The sequence below is a fragment of the Xenopus tropicalis genome, chromosome 6 (genome assembly GCF_000004195.4).
Source record: "Xenopus tropicalis strain Nigerian chromosome 6, UCB_Xtro_10.0, whole genome shotgun sequence".
NCBI lineage: Eukaryota > Metazoa > Chordata > Amphibia > Anura > Pipidae > Xenopus > Xenopus tropicalis.
Window position 1 is genome coordinate 149,197,950 of NC_030682.2, and position 19,181 is coordinate 149,217,130.

Sequence of the window (19,181 nt, forward strand, 5' to 3'; positions counted from 1 at the left end):
CAATGTTTCAGTTCCTTACTAGAACTTTCATCAGGGTCTCCCAGACCACTTTGCCCCAACTCCGCCTTTCCCTCTTTTTGTTTAACCACTCCCCCAAAATGGCTGCCCCAGCTGAACTGGCCTGGAAGTTACTGGATACGAGCCCAGTCACCCTGCGAGTGGCACAGAGTCTCGCTATTTGTTATTCTCTGAGAAAGAACAAAGGGCCCCCAGTGCCCACACGCCAGGGATAAAGGAGATTGGTGACGGCGGGGGGCTCTGTATGGCATATACAGACCTACCATGTACCTACCCAAAGTCCTTCCCATCCCTCGAACCCCCATGAACATATTTCTCCTTTATAGGGGTCCCTTAGTATAAAGGCCAAGGTATCACTCTCCCTTTCTCTCTCTCTCTCTCTATATATATATATATACTGTATATAACATTTCCCCTGCATAGGGCCCGTGCCACTGACAGTGAATGGCAGTGTTTGTCCCAGGCCCCGGCCCATCTGCGGGACACACAGCTCCCTCTGTTCCTGTTATCACAGTCAGTGTCTGTGCGGATAAGCACATCTTTGTGCCAAAATAAAGGGAAGCGCCCCCCCACCCAGTACTGAGCCCGAGGATGTTAAAGAGACAGTCACTCAGAGCGACAGAATGGAGCTGGGCAGTCTCACTGACTAGTACTAGTAATGGCTGTTTATATTCTTCCACTGCTGATTCTGACTCTTGAAACAATGTAGCGAGTGTTAGCTCATTAACAAACCTGACTTACACTCATTTGCACTAGAGCCACAGAGCACATTTTAGATACTGTTGGAAAAGAGAGTATTGTTGGAGAGTTGCAGTGGAACGCCTTAAAGGAAGGGGGCTTATGTAATAAGGGGGTGTGGTTTGGTGGGTTGTGGGTGTGGCTTGTGGTGTAATGGAACCTCACCAGCTTACAGCAACACTGCTGAGACGTACTACTTCCTGGTTTTAGTTAGGCTGCTGCCAGAAGCAGGAAGTGTGGCAGGAAAGAGAATTCTGGGGAACGTAGTCTGTCCTCCAAGATGGGTAATAATAAATAACCAATATGCCCCACAGATAGAAATGCAATTGACATGTTGGAGTTGTGCAGAGAAGTTTATTAAAATAACTGTAGCCAAGATGACCCCCAAAGGCAATGGCCGCCCTTGGAGAAGAGAAGATCCACTCACTGCTGGATATACAAGCCCACGCGCTCCGGGTACATGAGGTTTAATTAGAGAGACAGAAATACGTGGCTGTGGCAGATGTTGGATCATCTAAATGACTTTATGAGGAGCAGCAGCTCACTAATGGAAAGCTTCTGTTTACCTCTATTTACAGAGCAGGGAGATTAGAACTTGCCCACGGCACCTGTTTTATTAGCCCAGGGGACAGGAAAAACTGCTCGGGGAAATTCTCAAACTGCTGTTTTATCACCATGCAGCACTGAGATCTGCCCAGCAGGTTCCTATAGGGTAGGGATGGGCTCTTCTTGGCCCCTAGGATGACGTGGGCAATGGGGAAGAGAGGAAGCGAAGGGATCAGACACACGGCCATTCTGGCAAGTGGAGCAAAGGAGATGTACTGCAAGCGCCGGCAAAATGAGTTGCTCTTTTCTATAAGATCAATAAAGTTATTGAAATCCATGTTTTTTCCTGTTATTTGGCTCCCTCTCCCCACCCTTCCAGTTCTACTTGGCTTTCCTTGGTTTCACTGGCTCCTTTTGGTTCTTCTTTTTCCACTGTTTCCACTTGGCTCCTTTGGTTTCACCTTGTTCCTACTGATTCCTCTTGTTCTTCTTGGTTCACCTTGCGTCGCTTTGTGTCCCATGATTCCTCTTGTTCTTCTTGGTTCACCTTGCGTCGCTTTGTGTCCCATGATTCCTCTTGTTCTTCTTGGTTCACCTTGCGTCGCTTTGTGTCCCATGATTCCTCTTGTTCTTCTTGGTTCACCTTGCGTCGCTTTGTGTCCCATGATTCCTCTTGTTCTTCTTGGTTCACCTTGCGTCGCTTTGTGTCCCATGATTCCTCTTGTTCTTCTTGGTTCACCTTGCGTTGCTTTGTGTCCCATGATTCCTCTTGTTCTTCTTGGTTCACCTTGCGTCGCTTTGTGTCCCATGATTCCTCTTGTTCTTCTTGGTTCACCTTGCGTCGCTTTGTGTCCCATGATTCCTCTTGTTCTTCTTGGTTCACCTTGCGTCGCTTTGTGACCCATGATTCCTCTTGTTCTTCTTGGTTCACCTTGCGTCGCTTTGTGTCCCATGGTTCCACTTGTCCCACTTGCTTCTTTTTGTTCTTATTCCACTTGGCTCCCTTTGAGTGGTCTTTCTCTTCGGTTGTTCTTGTTCCCCTTTGTCTTTGTTCTTCTTGGTTCCTCTGCCCCCCTTCCCCGTTGGTTCCTTTAGTTCCCCTGGTTCTTCTTCTTTCCCCTTGTTCCTCTTCTTCTACCTGGTTCTTTGTCCCCTTATTTCTCTTGTGTCCCCCTGGTTCCCTAGGTCCTGGCTTTTCCAGCAAGCAGTAACATGCAGGCACCTTGGCCCCACTCCCCTTTCCACTACTCAGATAACTCCAGCGCCTCCCCATATTGATTATCTCCTGCTTGAGCAAAGTTCTACGTACACAGATTTCTGTCTGTTTTCTACAGCAACGGGGGCAGCCCGGCCCACACTAACATGCACGGTCACAGTGTTCAGACCCAAAATCCAACACTCTGTAGTCCAAGTCCAACTTCTATAGCAAATGTCCAACCTGATCCTATCCCAAAGGGCCTCATTCTGGCTTTAGTTCTAATATATTTTTTCCAAGCAGATTTCATGTACATGAGACCCCTCCCACATTACTCTGAGGAGTCAAACAGAAAGAGGGGAAACCAATTCAGTAGCACTTGTGATTCCAGGGTATTGGGCTCACTCCAGTGACTCCAATCCAGTAATTATTATGGCTGAAATACCAGGCAGAGTTACGCACCTCCCACATTCAGCAGGGGCAAACAACATAGATAGTTATGGCTTCCCAAAATTTTGAAGTCTGAAGGGAGTCTGGGTGTGGCCTATAATGTCCAACCTTTTATTGGGAATGTGTCCCAGTATTGTACTGGGAAGAGATAGAAATCCCCTATTCTTTTTACTGACCTCCCAAATCATAAGTGTGAAGGGGAAGGAATGATGATGCCACTAGGTTCTACCTCATGAATGACCGGGTTCTCACATTGAACCCATTCAGACCCTGTTTGGCTATGGGACTGAACCCAGGGACACAAGTCTATAGGCACCAAGGGGAAATATCTAGGCAGCACTTGGGCCCCTAGGTTTTCTGCAGAAACATTGGATCAAAATGATAATAGTTTGGGGGGTGGGGGGGTCTCCTTTGTGCCTTCTCTGCACACCCCTCTTTGCTCAAGCACTGACTGTATGCAGGGTGGGTTTCAGGACACGGTAGTAAAGGCATTTTTTCTGGGGCCCATGGGGGAAACCCATATAGAAAGGGTATATATTATATATAAGAATTGTACTGCACCCCCATCTCCCCCTGTGCTGGCAGGACATTCTGGCACCTCATGGGCAGGTCTTTCCCAAAGGTATATCTTAAGGAAATTTGTTTTTTTTCTTTAACATGCCTACATACCTAGTGAGTAGGTCAAAGCTCCCTGCTATGCAGATGTAACTCTTACTCACCGTACCAACTGACTCTCACTGACCGTACCAACTGACTCTCACTGACCGTACCAACTGACTCTCACTGACCGTACCAACTGACTCTCACTGACCGTACCAACTGACTCTCACTGACCGTACCAACTGACTCTCACTGACCGTACCAACTGACTCTCACTGACCGTACCAACTGACTCTCACTGACCGTACCAACTGACTCTCACTGACCGTACCAACTGACTCTCACTGACCGTACCAACTGACTCTCACTGACCGTACCAACTGACTCTTACTCACCGTACCAACTGACTCTCACTGACCGTACCAACTGACTCTCACTGACCGTACCAACTGACTCTCACTGACCGTACCAACTGACTCTCACTGACCGTACCGACTCTCACTGACCGTACCAACTGACTCTTACTCACCGTACCAACTGACTCTCACTGACCGTACCATACCTTACTGCAGTGACACCTACTGACTCTCACTGACTGTGCCGACTCTCACTGACCGTACCAACTGACTCTCACTGACCGTACCAACTGACTCTAGCTGACCGTACCAACTGACTCTCACTGACCGTACCATACCTTACTGCAGTGACACCTACTGACTCTCACTGACCGTACCAACTGACTCTCACTGACCGTACCAACTGACTCTTACTCACCGTACCAACTAACTCTCACTGACCGTACCATACCTTACTGCAGTGACACCTACTGACTCTCACTGACCGTGCCGACTCTCACTGACCGTACCAACTGACTCTCACTGACCGTACCAACTGACTTTCACTGACCGTACCAACTGACTCTCACTGACCGTACCAACTGACTCTTACTCACCGTACCAACTGACTCTCACTGACCGTACCAACTGACTCTCACTGACCGTACCGACTCTCACTGACCGTACCAACTGACTCTTACTCACCGTACCAACTGACTCTCACTGACCGTACCAACTGACTCTCACTGACCGTACCAACTGACTCTCACTGACCGTACCAACTGACTCTCACTGACTGTACCGACTCTCACTGACCGTACCAACTGACTCTTACTCACCGTACCAACTGACTCACACTGACCGTACCATACCTTACTGCAGTGACACCTACTGACTCTCACTGACTGTGCCGACTCTCACTGACCGTACCAACTGACTCTCACTGACCGTACCAACTGACTCTCACTCACCGTACCAACTGACTCTCACTGACCGTACCATACCTTACTGCAGTGACACCTACTGACTCTCACTGACCGTACCAACTGACTCTCACTCACCGTACCAACTGACTCTCACTGACCGTAACTTAGTGACTCTCACTGACCGTACCATACTCACCCTCACTGACCGTACCATACTGACTCTCACTAACCGTACCATAGTGACTCTCACTGACCGTACCCTAGTGACTCTCACTGACTGTACCATACTGACTCTCACTGACCGTACCATACTGACTCTCACTGACCGTACCATACTGACTCTCACTGACTGTACCATACTGACTCTCCCTGACTGTACCATACTGACTCTCACTGACTGTACTATACTGACTCTCACTGACCGTACCATACTGACTCTCACTGACCGTACCATACTGACTCTTACTGACCGTACCATACTGACTCTCACTGACCGTACCACAGTGACACTCACTGACTGTACCATACTGACTCTCACTGACCGTACCACAGTGACACTCACTGACTGTACCATACTGACTCTCACTGACCGTACCACAGTGACACTCACTGACTGTACCATACTGACTCTCACTGACTGTACCATACTGACTCTCCCTGACTGTACCATACTGACTCTCACTGACTGTACTATACTGACTCTCACTGACCGTACCATACTGACTCTCACTGACAGTACCATACTGACTCTTACTGACCGTACCATACTGACTCTCACTGACCGTACCACAGTGACACTCACTGACTGTACCATACTGACTCTCACTGACCGTACCACAGTGACACTCACTGACTGTACCATACTGACTCTCACTGACCGTACCACAGTGACACTCACTGACCGTACCACAGTGACACTCACTGACTGTACCATACTGACTCTCACTGACTGTACCATACTGACTCTCCCTGACTGTACCATACTGACTCTCACTGACTGTACTATACTGACTCTCACTGACCGTACCATACTGACTCTAACTGACCGTACCATACTGACTCTTACTGACCGTACCATACTGACTCTCACTGACCGTACCATACTGACTCTTACTGACCGTACCATACTGACTCTCACTGACCGTACCACAGTGACACTCACTGACTGTACCATACTGACTCTCACTGACCGTACCACAGTGACACTCACTGACTGTACCATACTGACTCTCACTGACCGTACCATACTGACTCTCACTGACCATACCATACTGACTCTCACTGACCGTACCAACTGACTCTCACTGACCGTACCATAGTTACTCTCACTGACCGTACCATAGTGACTCTCACTGACGGTACCATACTGACTCTCACTGACTGTACCATACTGACTCTCACTGACTGTACCATACTGACTCTCACTGACCGTACCATATTGACTCTCCCTGACTGTACCATACTGACTCTCACTGACTGTACCAAACTGACTCTCACTGACCGTACCATACTGACTCTCACTGACCGTACCATACTGACTCTCACTGACCATACCATACTGACTCTTGATCGTACCATACTGACTCTCACTGACTGTACCATACTGACTCTCACAGACCGTACCATAGTGACTCTTACTGACTGTACCATACTGACTCTCACTGACCGTACCACAGTGACACTCACTGACTGTACCATACTGACTCTCACTGACCGTACCACAGTGACACTCACTGACTGTACCATACTGACTCTCACTGACCGTACCATACTGACTCTCACTGACCGTACCAACTGACTCTCACTGACCATACCATAGTTACTCTTACTGACCGTACCATAGTGACTCTCACTGACCGTACCATACTGACTCTCACTGACTGTACCATACTGACTCTCACTGACTGTACCATACTGACTCTCACTGACCGTACCATATTGACTCTCCCTGACTGTACCATACTGACTCTCACTGACTGTACCAAACTGACTCTCACTAACTGTACCATACTGACTCTCACTGACCGTACCATATTGACTCTCCCTGACTGTACCATACTGACTCTCACTGACTGTACCAAACTGACTCTCACTGACCGTACCATACTGACTCTCACTGACTCTCACTGACTGTACCATACTGACTCTCACTGACCGTACCATACTGACTCTCACTGACCGTACCATACTGACTCTCACTGACTGTACCATACTGACTCTCACTGACCATACCATACTGACTCTTGATCGTACCATAGTGACTCTCACTGACTGTACCATAGTGACTCTCACTGACTGTACCATAGTGACTCTCACTGACTGTACCATACTGACTCTCACTGACCGTACCATACTGACTCTCACTGACCGTACCATACTGACTCTCCCTGACCGTACCATACTGACTCTTACTGACCGTACCATACTGACTCTCACTGACCGTACCACAGTGACACTCACTGACTGTACCATACTGACTCTCACTGACTGTACCACACTGACTCTCACTGACCGTACCATACTGACTCTCACTGACTGTACCATACTGACTCTCACTGACTGTACCACAGTGACACTCACTGACCGTACCATACTGACTCTTACTGACCGTACCATACTGACTCTCACTGACTGTACCACAGTGACACTCACTGACCGTACCATACTGACTCTCACTGACTGTACCATACTGACTCTCACTGACTGTACCACAGTGACACTCACTGACCGTACCATACTGACTCTTACTGACCGTACCATACTGACTCTCACTGACTGTACCACACTGACTCTCACTGACTGTACCATACTTACTCTCACTGACTGTTCCATACTGACTCTCACTGACTGTACCATACTGACTCTCACTGACTGTACCATACTGACTCTCACTGACCGTACCATATTGACTCTCCCTGACTGTACCATACTGACTCTCACTGACTGTACCAAACTGACTCTCACTGACCGTACCATACTGACTCTCACTGACCGTACCATACTGACTCTCACTGACCATACCATACTGACTCTTGATCGTACCATACTGACTCTCACTGACCGTACCATACTGACTCTCACTGACCATACCATACTGACTCTTGATCGTACCATACTGACTCTCACTGACTGTACCAAACTGACTCTCACTGACCGTACCATACTGACTCTCACTGACCGTACCATACTGACTCTCACTGACTGTACCATACTGACTCTCACTGACTGTACCATACTGACTCTCACTGACTGTACCATACTGACTCTCACTGACCGTACCATACTGACTCTCACTGACCGTACCATACTGACTCTCACTGACCGTACCATACTGACTCTCACTGACCGTACCATACTGACTCTTGATCATACCATACTGACTCTCACTGACCGTACCATACTGACTCTCACTGACTGTACCATACTGACTCTCACTGATCGTACCATACTGACTCTCACTAACCGTACCATACTGACTCTCACTGACCGTACCATACTGACTCTTGATCGTACCATACTGACTCTCACTGACCGTACCATACTGACTCTCACTGACCGTACCATACTGACTTTCACTGACCGTACCATACTGACTCTCACTGACTGTACCATACTGACTCTCCCTGACTGTACCATACTGACTCTCACTGACCGTACCATACTGACTCTCACTGATCGTACCATACTGACTCTCACTGACCGTACCATACTGACTCTCACTGACCGTACCATACTGACTCTCACTGATCGTACCATACTGACTCTCACTGACTGTACCATAGTGACTCTCACTGACCGTACCATACTGACTCTCACTGATCGTACCATACTGACTCTCACTGACTGTACCATAGTGACTCTCTCTGACTAACATAGTCTCTGGGAGGGTTATAATAAAGACCATTTATCAAAGAATAAATAGTAGAAATCAGTGCAGTAAGTGCCCCTGGAGTATTTAGCCTTCGGGAGTGATTGTGACACTGCACTTTCAGGCAGGTTCTGCCCTTTCGCTACTCATTAACCCATAGTTTCTCAGAGCACACTTGTTAGATAGATGTGAAGCCTATTAACCCTCTGACTGTCAGACTGACCCCAATGACACAGGAGACCCCAGGTAACCCCTATTTATCATTAGAGCCCCTAAGTTACTTACTGTCTCCTTCCACCTTCTCCGTGGTCCGAAACCACACAACCTGCCTGGTGTCCATTCTAAGCTGGAACGTCCGTCTCTCCGGCCGCTGTGACTTCTTTTGGTAGAACAGGGTCAGTACCGTACCGGTCTCCAGGCTCCGCAGGGTCCGACCCAGGTCCGTGCCCTCCCCCCTGCCCTCCTCCATCAATCCATTCAGGTTGGCCATCCTGCACCCAAACATTGTCACTTCATGCCAGGCACAGCCAGGGGCCCCTAGTACCTGTCAGCCGGGCCCTCCAATCACTGGCCCCCTAGGCACATCCCCAGGCATCCAACTCCTTATGGAAACAGCTCAGAAAAGCAGCGAAAAAACCCCCAACCAAGGGGCACAATGAGTTAAACCCCCAACCTCTCTGCACCCACAGGAAGAAGCACATCCAATGGGAGAGCTGAGTTCCCAGGATAAAAAGGGAAAGCTCTGAGGGTGAGTTAGGCAAAGGGCCCGGTGCCGGGGAAGTGGGGGCACATATGGAAGGGATGGGCCACTCCTCTATCCGCCCAGATTGGGTCCAGGCTCCTTCCCTCAGTGCCAAACTGGTCCAGCCCCTGCAATTCAGATGCCCAGAATCCCCTGCACCTCACAGCCAGCTGAGCATCCTGGGTAAAAGCAGCTTCATCTTGCAGTTGGTCAGCCTGTGCAGCTTTATAGGGAATAATCTGTAGCAGAAATGATGCCTCCCCAGGGGGGCTGCTGAGTAATGAGCCTGTACAGCAGCCCACCCACCCACTGATTAGGCACAGAGAGCAGGGGGGGGGGGGTATGTGATCAGCCAATCCCTGCAGCTAATCCAATTGTGCCTGATCTGATCACAATAACAGGATGGGTGGAACAAGATCCCTTTCATTCTCCCTCCCACTGCCCTGGGCACAGCAGGCAGCAATGGGCATGGGGTGAGCTGCTGGGGCATGGGCTGGGCACAGGGGGCTCAATGCCATGGCTGGGATTCAGGGAAGAAAGGATTTACAGCAGAGACTTGGGCTCAGGGTGAGGGGTCAGTGGCTCCCAAAGCTGCTTCTCTGCCCCCTGCCCTTATTCTGCAGCTCCTGCTTGATCCCAGCCTCCTGCAATGGACGCCCAGAGGAAACTGCAATCACACATGGCCGGAAAGAGCGGAGGGAGGAATTTAAAAAAAAAAAAAAATTGCTGTATCTTGTAGTTGGGTGAAAAAATACATTACTGGGGTTGATAAGTGAGTCGGACAGCGGTGACATCTAGTGGCGGCTAGCGGTATTACACGCAGCTATGTCTATAAACTGTACAGGTTGAACTTGGTGACATGGAACCATTGGGCCTAGGGGCACAGGGTGTCAGAGACCTTCTCTATGTGCCTCCCCCACTGCAGGGGCTGAGTGGCACTGCATGTGACTAATGGGCACATTTATTAAAAAAAAGAAAATGTGACTAATTGCAACTAGAGATGTTCCCAACTTCCCATGATTCACTAGTTTCTCACAATTCGCGAGAGGTTTCAAAAAAGTTGCAGAATGGCGCAAAATGCAGAAAAATGATTAACTTGTTTGAACGCAGAGAATATGCTTCTTATTGACGGCATCTCAACGGCCTTCAGGTGGTGTCAGATTTTCCATGATTGAGTTTTTCAAAAAACAGATTGGCCTCATGTGTTTCCATAGTATGGGGCAAACCCAGTCTAAGCACTGCAGGGGTTCCAGTGGCTCCTAATTAGATTGGGTCCCATATGCCTCCCATATGCCCCTACTGTCTCCATCTTGCCCTACTGTCTCCATCTTGCCCTACTGACTCCATCTTGCCCTACTGTCTCCATCTTGCCCAACTCTCTCCATCTTGCCCTACAGTCTCCATCTTGCCCTACAGTCTCCATCTTGCCCTACTGTCTCCGTCTTGCCCTACTCTCTCCATCTTGCCCTACAGTCTCCATCTTGTTCTACTGTCTCCATCTTGCCCTACTGTCTCCCTCTTGCCCTGCTGACTCCCTCTTGCCCTGCTGTCTCCATCTTGCCCTACTACCTCCATTTTGTCCTACTGTCTCCATCTTGCCCTACTGTCTCCACCTTGTCCTACTGTCTCCATCTTGCCCTGCTGACTCCCTCTTGCCCTGCTGTCTCCATCTTGCCCTACTGCCTCCATCTTGTCCTACTGTCCCCATCTTGCCCTACTGCCTCCACCTTGTCCTACTGTCTCCATCTTGCCCTACTGCCTCCACATTGTCCTGCTGTCTCCATCTTGCCCTACAGTCCCCATCTTGCCCTACTGACTCCATCTTGCCCTACTGACTTCATCTTGCCCTACTGTCTCCATCTTGCCCTACTGTCTCCATCTTGTCCTACTGTCTCCATCTTGCCCTACTGTCTCCATCTTGCCCTGCTGACTCCCTCTTGCCCTGCTGTCTCCATCTTGCCCTACAGTCCCCATCTTGCCCTGCTGACTCCCTCTTGCCCTGCTGTCTCCATCTTGTCCTACTGTCTCCATCTTGCCCTACAGTCCCCATCTTGCCCTACTGACTCCATCTTGCCCTACTGACTTCATCTTGCCCTACTGTCTCCATCTTGCCCTACTGTCTCCATCTTGTCCTACTGTCTCCATCTTGCCCTACTGTCTCCATCTTGTCCTACTGTCTCCATCTTGCCCTACTGTCTCCATCTTGCCCTGCTGACTCCCTCTTGCCCTACTGTCTCCATCTTGCCCTACAGTCCCCATCTTGCCCTGCTGACTCCCTCTTGCCCTGCTGTCTCCATCTTGTCCTACTGTCTCCATCTTGCCCTACAGTCCCCATCTTGCCCTACAGTCCCCATCTTGCCCTACTGACTCCATCTTGCCCTACTGTGTCCATCTTGCCCTGCTGTCTCCATCTTGCCCTACTGTACACATCTTGCCCTACTGACTCCATCTTGCCCTACTGTCTCCATCTTGCCCTACTGACTCCCTCTTGCCCTACTGTCTCCATCTTGCCTTACAGTCCCCATTTTGCCCTGCTGACTCCCTCTTGCCCTACTGTCTCCATATAATAAATATGCCCCTGAGAATTAGCTATTGAGCATCTTTGGCTCCAACAAGGATTGTCATTGGGATTAGAGTAGAATGAGAGACACGGCAAATACACTGAATAAAAAGGTTATTGGCTGTTTTTATGGTAAAGATGGAGGAATCTTTTATAATTAGCTCAGTGCCCAGCTGGAGAGAAGGGTCCCGCCCTCAGTGCCATGCAGTTATGGGCTGGCAGGCGTGGCACTAGTTTAAAGGGAACTCTGGCTTCTGAACCAAAATTTGCCCCACTCATCACAGAAACCCCTAATATCCCTATCACTGTAATCTGTTTCTTCAAAAAGTCCCATTTTTATATACTGAAATCCAGCTGCAAAACAGTTTCTTTCCTTATTGACATCACGTGTGCAGCAGGGAATTGTGGGATTGGGAGGAGGCAGGCTGAAGGCAGGCGACTACTGTTACATTTTATTTGAGTCACAAAGTAGTCAGCCAGATCAGCAGGGGAACGGGGGGGGGGCTTAGGGAACAGGGGGCGGGGCTTAGGGAACTGTTCCAAACCAGATTATTACATTAAACATCATGAAAAGGCTGCATGTGATTCAATTGATGTATATTGCAAAGTTGCTTGAGATTATGTTTCCTTTTCAGCTTAAGTTGTTTTTGGGTGGAGTTCCCCTTTAATAGAGGGGTCACATGGCATAACATTGGCACCGGGGCCCATACCAGGGGTCAGTGACCTGCAATGATCTGAACTTCTGTCCCCACAGCCCCCGCTCTGCAGTCTCTCTCCTCTCTGCCCCAGAGCAGGAACCTGTTCCCTCGGAATCAAAGGACCCCCCCAAACCCCGGGGCAAGAATGGCAGGGTGAGTAGAGCCGGACTTATCTATTGGTTGTGAGAGAATGACTCTCTGTTAAGCTGAGATGGGATTTATTTTAATTAAAACCTGGCAAAGCGTAGTGACGTGCCCAGCCTATAGCCCTCAATGTGCCCAACATATAACCCATGATGTGCCCAGCCTATAGCCCTCAATGTGCCCAACATATAACCCATGATGTGCCCAGCCTATAGGCCTCAATGTGCCCAGCCTATAGCCCTCAATGTGCCCAACATATAACCCATGATGTGCCCAGCCTATAGGCCTCAATGTGCCCAGCCTATAGCCCTCAATGTGCCCAACATATAACCCATGATGTGCCCAGCCTATAGCCCTCAATGTGCCCAACATATAACCCATGATGTGCCCAGCCTATAGCCCACAATGTGCCCAACATATAACCCATGATGTGCCCAACATATAACCCATGATGTGCCCAGCCTATAGCCCACAATGTGCCCAACATATAACCCATGATGTGCCCAACATATAACCCATGATGTGCCCAGCCTATAGCCCTCAATGTGCCCAACATATAACCCATGATGTGCCCAGCCTATAGCCCTCAATGTGCCCAGCCTATAGCCCGCAATGTGCCCAGCCTATAGCCCACAATGTTCCCAGCCTATAGCCCACAATGTGCCCAGCCTATAACCCACAATGTGCCCAGCCTATAGCCCACAATGTGCCCAGCCTATAGCCCTCAATGTGCCCAACATATAACCCATGATGTGCCCAGCCTATAGCCCTCAATGTGCCCAATATATAACCCATGATGTGCCCAGCCTATAGCCCTCAATGTGCCCAATATATAACCCATGATGTGCCCAGCCTATAGCCCTCAATGAGCCCAATATATAACCCATGATGTGCCCAGCCTATAGCCCTCAATGAGCCCAGCCTATAGCCCTCAATGTGCCCAGCCTATAGCCCTCAATGTGCCCAATATATAACCCATGATGTGCCCAGCCTATAGCCCTCAATGAGCCCAGCCTATAGCCCTCAATGTGCCCAGCCTATAGCCCTCAATGTGCCCAGCCTATAGCCCACAATGTGCCCAGCCTATAGCCCTCAATGTGCCCAGCCTATAGCCCTCAATGTGCCCAGCCTATAGCCCACAATGTGCCCAGCCTATAGGCCACAATGTGCCCAGCCTATAGCCCTCAATGTGCCCAGCCTATAGCCCTCAATGTGCCCAGCCTATAGCCCTCAATGTGCCCAGCCTATAGGCCTCAATGTGCCCAGCCTATAGCCCTCTATGTGCCCAGCCTATAGCCCTCAATGTGCCCAGCCTATAGGCCTCAATGTGCACAGCCTATAGCCCACAATGTGCCCAGCCTATAGCCCACAATGTGCCCAACATATAACCCATGATGTGCCCAGCCTATAGCCCTCAATGTGCCCAGCCTATAGTCCTCAATGTGCCCAGCCTATAGCCCACAATGTGCCCAGCCTATAGCCCTCAATGTGCCCAACATATAACCCATGATGTTCCCAGCCTATAGCCCTCAATGTGCCCAACATATAACCCATGATGTGCCCAGCCTATAGCCCACAATGTGCCCAACATATAACTTGCCTCCTATGCTTTCTAATTGCCTTCTACTGCTTCTACATGCCTCCAATCCCTTCTACTTGCCTCTACTCCTTCTATTTGTCTTCCCCTTCCACTTACCTCTTACCCCTTATAATTGCCTCCTACTTCTTATATTTGTCTTCTACTCCTTCCTCATTGTCATCTGCTCCTTCTACTTGCGATCTTCTCCTTCTACTTGCCTCTTACCCATTGTGCTTGCCTCCAACCCCTTCTACTTGCCTTTACTCTGTCTACTTGTCTTCTACTTCTTCTACTTGTCTTCTACTCCTTCTACTTGTCTTCTACTCCTTCTACTTGCCTTTGATGCCTACGTGCCTCCAATCTCTTCTACGTTCCTCCTACCCCTTATAATTGTCTCCTATCCCTTCTACTTGCCTCTGAACTCTTCTACCACTTCTGCTTCCCTTCTATCCCTTCTGATTTCCTTCAACCCCTTCAACTTGCCTCTTCCCTTTTCTACTTGCCTTCTAACCCTTCTACTCCTCCTTCTTTCCTCCTACCCCTTCTACTTTCCTTTTACCCCATATGCCTCTCTGATTCTCTTCCTTATTCTTCCTACCCCATCTGCCTGTATCTCTCTCTTCTTCTCTACACTGTTCCTACCTTTGTGCCCCTTTCTCCTTATTTGCTTGTTTTCCCCATCTCTATCCTTGTTGTAAACACTTTTTTTTGTGTTGCTCTAACACATGATATACAACTGACTGAGTAAGGAGATTGCTGTGGTGTGAGTAGTCCGTACAGTAGGGCTTTTGTTCCCTGGGTGAAAAGATCCCTAGCCATGTCTCTATGTAGGAGAGTGTTGTATGTCAATGAGAGAGTAATACACAGAATCCCTCAGTGACTGCTAATATCCTTATCATTTACAGTAGGGGGTACATTATCCCTTATAATACATGAGTGATACTCAGAGTTCCCTGTATAACTCAGCCTGCAGCCTTGTGCCTTTATATGGGGGGCACAGAACCCCTCAGTGACTGCTAATATCCTTATCATTTACAGTAGGGGGTACATTATCCCTTATAATACATGAGTGATACTCAGAGTTCCCTGTATAACTCAGCCTGCAGCCTTGTGCCTTTATATGGGCACAGAACCCCTCAGTGACTGCTAATATCCTTATCATTTACAGTAGGGGGTACATTATCCCTTATAATACATGAGTGATACTCAGAGTTCCCTGTATAACTCAGCCTGCAGCCTTGTGCCTTTATATGGGGGCACAGAACCCCTCAGTGACTGCTAATATCCTTATCATTTACAGTAGGGGGTACATTATCCCTTATATTACATGAGTGATACTCGGAGTTCCCTGTATAACTCAGCCTGCAGCCTTGTGCCTTTATATGGGGGCACAGAACCCCTCAGTGACTGCTAATATCCTTATCATTTACAGTAGGGGGTACATTATCCCTTATAATACATGAGTGATACCCCCCACCCCAGTTCAAAATGTGCTCTTTTCCTTTCCTTAGGATGAAGCATCTTATTCTCTTGCTGTCTATTTCAGCCATTGGTCGGGTTTCTCTACCCCACCCTCAGCAAGGAGGTAGGTGACTGTGCCTGTGTTTGTCTATTTGGTCCTCAGAACAACAGCAAGCTGGGGCAAATAAATGATAATAAGTCAAACTAAAGCCCCAATGTATGTATCAGTTATGGTTAATGTGGCTGGATGAGAAGATCTCTAGTCTTTCCTTTCTTGGGTTTCCTGTATAAAAAAACATAATATTTATATTAATATATCCAGTCCACTCTTAAAGGCATGGGGTGGACAGCTCTGAAGTAGCATGTATGGGGCAGGCTGACCCACAGAGCACCCTGGGGGGCAGCACATCTAATACAGGGGGGGGGAACTGCTAAGAAGGAAAGGGAGGTTATAGTTATAGGTTATAGGTGATTTAGTTATTAGGAAGGCGGATAGGGGAATCAGCTGCAAGGACCCTACGTGCCCAACTGTATCTTACAGGTATAGAACCCATTATCCAGAATGCTCGGGACCAAGGGTATTCCGGATAGGGAGTCTTTCCATAATTTGGATCTCCATACCTTAAGTCTGCTAAAAAATCAATAAAACATATAGGATAACCTTGTAATTGATCCCAATTAATATATAATAACCCCTTATTGGGGGCAGAACAGCCCTATTGGGTTTATTTAATGGTTAAATGATTCCCTTTTCTCTGTAATAATAAAACAGTACCTGTACTTGATCCCAACTAAGATATAATTACCCCTTATTGGGGGCAGAACAGCCCTATTGGGTTTATTTAATGGTTAAATGATTCCCTTTTCTCTGTAATAATAAAACAGTACCTGTACTTGATCCCAACTAAGATATAATTACCCCTTATTGGGGCAGAACAGCCCTATTGGGTTTATTTCATGGTTAAATGATTCCCTTTTCTCTGTAATAATAAAACAGTACCTGTACTTGATCCCAACTAAGATATAATTACCCCTTATTGGGGCAGAACAGCCCTATTGGGTTTATTTCATGGTTAAATGATTCCCTTTTCTCTGTAATAATAAAACAGTACCTGTACTTGATCCCAACTAAGATATAATTACCCCTTATTGGGGCAGAACAGCCCTATTGGGTTTATTTCATGGTTAAATGATTCCCTTTTCTCTGTAATAATAAAACAGTACCTGTACTTGATCCCAACTAAGATATAATTACCCCTTATTGGGGCAGAACAGCCCTATTGGGTTTATTTCATGGTTAAATGATTCCCTTTTCTCTGTAATAATAAAACAGTACCTGTACTTGATCCCAACTAAGATATAATTACCCCTTATTGGGGCAGAACAGCCCTATTGGGTTTATTTAATGGTTAAATGATTCCCTTTTCTCTGTAATAATAAAACAGTACCTGTACTTGATCCCAACTAAGATATAATTACCCCTTATTGGGGCAGAACAGCCCTATTGCGTTTATTTCATGGTTAAATGATTCCCTTTTCTCTGTAATAATAAAACAGTACCTGTACTTGATCCCAACTAAGATATAATTACCCCTTATTGGGGCAGAACAGCCCTATTGGGTTTATTTCATGGTTAAATGATTCCCTTTTCTCTGTAATAATAAAACAGTACCTGTACTTGATCCCAACTAAGATATAATTAAACCTTATTGGGGGCAGAAGAGTCCTATTGGGTTTATTTAACCTTTAAATGAATATGCCCCTACATTTCAAAAAACTTCTACATGTGCCTGCACCGTGACGCATTGAATACACTGGAGCTTACGCTGCGTAACGTGTGGCATTAGCCTAATCGGCAGTTAAAATCTACCCCTGCATGGGCACCTTAAATTCAATAACGAGGTGGGTGGAGAAAGGAAGCAGAAGGCAAAAATACAACAGGTACAATAGGAGAACCAAAGAGGACGGCACAAAGGGATCCATTGGCTCAGTAGGCAAATGTACCAACAGTTCAGAGAACGGTCCAGAGATCAAATCCCAGCAAACCCCGACACCCACTATCTCTGAAATATTGGAACCCAAGCCCCCCATTTTCTGTCACTGGCTGAATAACAACAGCAATTGGCACTGTAGGGATGGAGGGTTTATTTAAGTGGAGACATGATGTTTTTGGCACAGCCATGGAGCGGCACACTTCAGCAGCTGGTACGGGGGCAAGGCACCTTTTTGGCAAATATAGGAGAAGCAGGGGCTACTTATATTTATAAAACAATGAGACAGTTATTTCTCTTTAGCATCTCAGCCAATTCAGCAGGCACTATATTATATATATGACTATATTATGATTTTTCCAGGTAATCTGGCCCGACGAGGAGAAGCCACACAAAGCTCTTATTGGTATTTCATGCATGCCGGATTAGCCATTGATGGTTTAAATTACACGGATTATAATCTAAACTCCTGTGCCCACACCGATCGCCAAGACCATCCTTGGTGGCGCCTGGATCTAAAGACAAGGTACAGGGTTGGGACGGTGGTCATCGTGAACAGGAGGGACTGTTGCAGCCACCGCCTGCTGGGAGCCGAAGTTCGTGTTGGAGGTTCATCACATATTTACAACCCAGTGTGAGTCCCCTGTGCGTTGTCTGTGGGAGTTATACTTGTGGCATTTGGTTTTGGTGACAATGTTCTACAGGTATGGGATCCCTTGTCCGGAAACCTGTTATCCAGAAAGTTCCGAATTACGGAAAACCCATCCCTGTACTTGATCCCAACTAAGATATAATTACCCCTTATTGGGGGCAGAACAGCCCTATTGGGTTTATTTAATGGTTAAATGATTCCCTTTTCTCTGTAATAATAAAACAGTACCTGTACTTGATCCCAACTAAGATATAATTACCCCTTATTGGGGCAGAACAGCCCTATTGGGTTTATTTAATGGTTAAATGATTCCCTTTTCTCTGTAATAATAAAACAGTACCTGTACTTGATCCCAACTAAGATATAATTACCCCTTATTGGGGGCAGAACAGCCCTATTGGGTTTATTTAATGGTTAAATGATTCCCTTTTCTCTGTAATAATAAAACAGTACCTGTACTTGATCCCAACTAAGATATAATTACCCCTTATTGGGGCAGAACAGCCCTATTGGGTTTATTTAATGGTTAAATGATTCCCTTGTCTCTGTAATAATAAAACAGTACCTGTACTTGATCCCAACTAAGATATAATTACCCCTTATTGGGGCAGAACAGCCCTATTGGGTTTATTTAATGGTTAAATGATTCCCTTTTCTCTGTAATAATAAAACAGTACC

The 19,181-nt window shown here is 47.5% G+C and overlaps 2 protein-coding genes across 2 annotated transcripts in view; one reads left to right on the top strand and one right to left on the bottom strand.

The window, feature by feature from the left end:
* The window catches only part of LOC100496658 (1-phosphatidylinositol 4,5-bisphosphate phosphodiesterase gamma-1), a 56,982-nt gene extending 46,896 nt beyond the window's left edge, over positions 1-10,086 (bottom strand). The window contains exon 1 of the mRNA XM_018095188.2: positions 8,962-10,086. Within this exon, the coding sequence (XP_017950677.1) occupies positions 8,962-9,181 (220 nt within the window). The 5' untranslated portion in view covers positions 9,182-10,086. The remainder of the gene's footprint in view (positions 1-8,961) is intronic.
* A 2,607-nt stretch (positions 10,087-12,693) lies between these two features.
* LOC100490049 overlaps positions 12,694-19,181 on the top strand; it is a 61,187-nt gene continuing 54,699 nt past the window's right edge. The window contains exons 1-3 of the mRNA XM_031904045.1: positions 12,694-12,829; positions 15,911-15,984; positions 18,215-18,485. Of these exons, the coding sequence (XP_031759905.1) occupies positions 12,822-12,829; positions 15,911-15,984; positions 18,215-18,485 (353 nt within the window). The 5' untranslated portion in view covers positions 12,694-12,821. The remainder of the gene's footprint in view (positions 12,830-15,910; positions 15,985-18,214; positions 18,486-19,181) is intronic.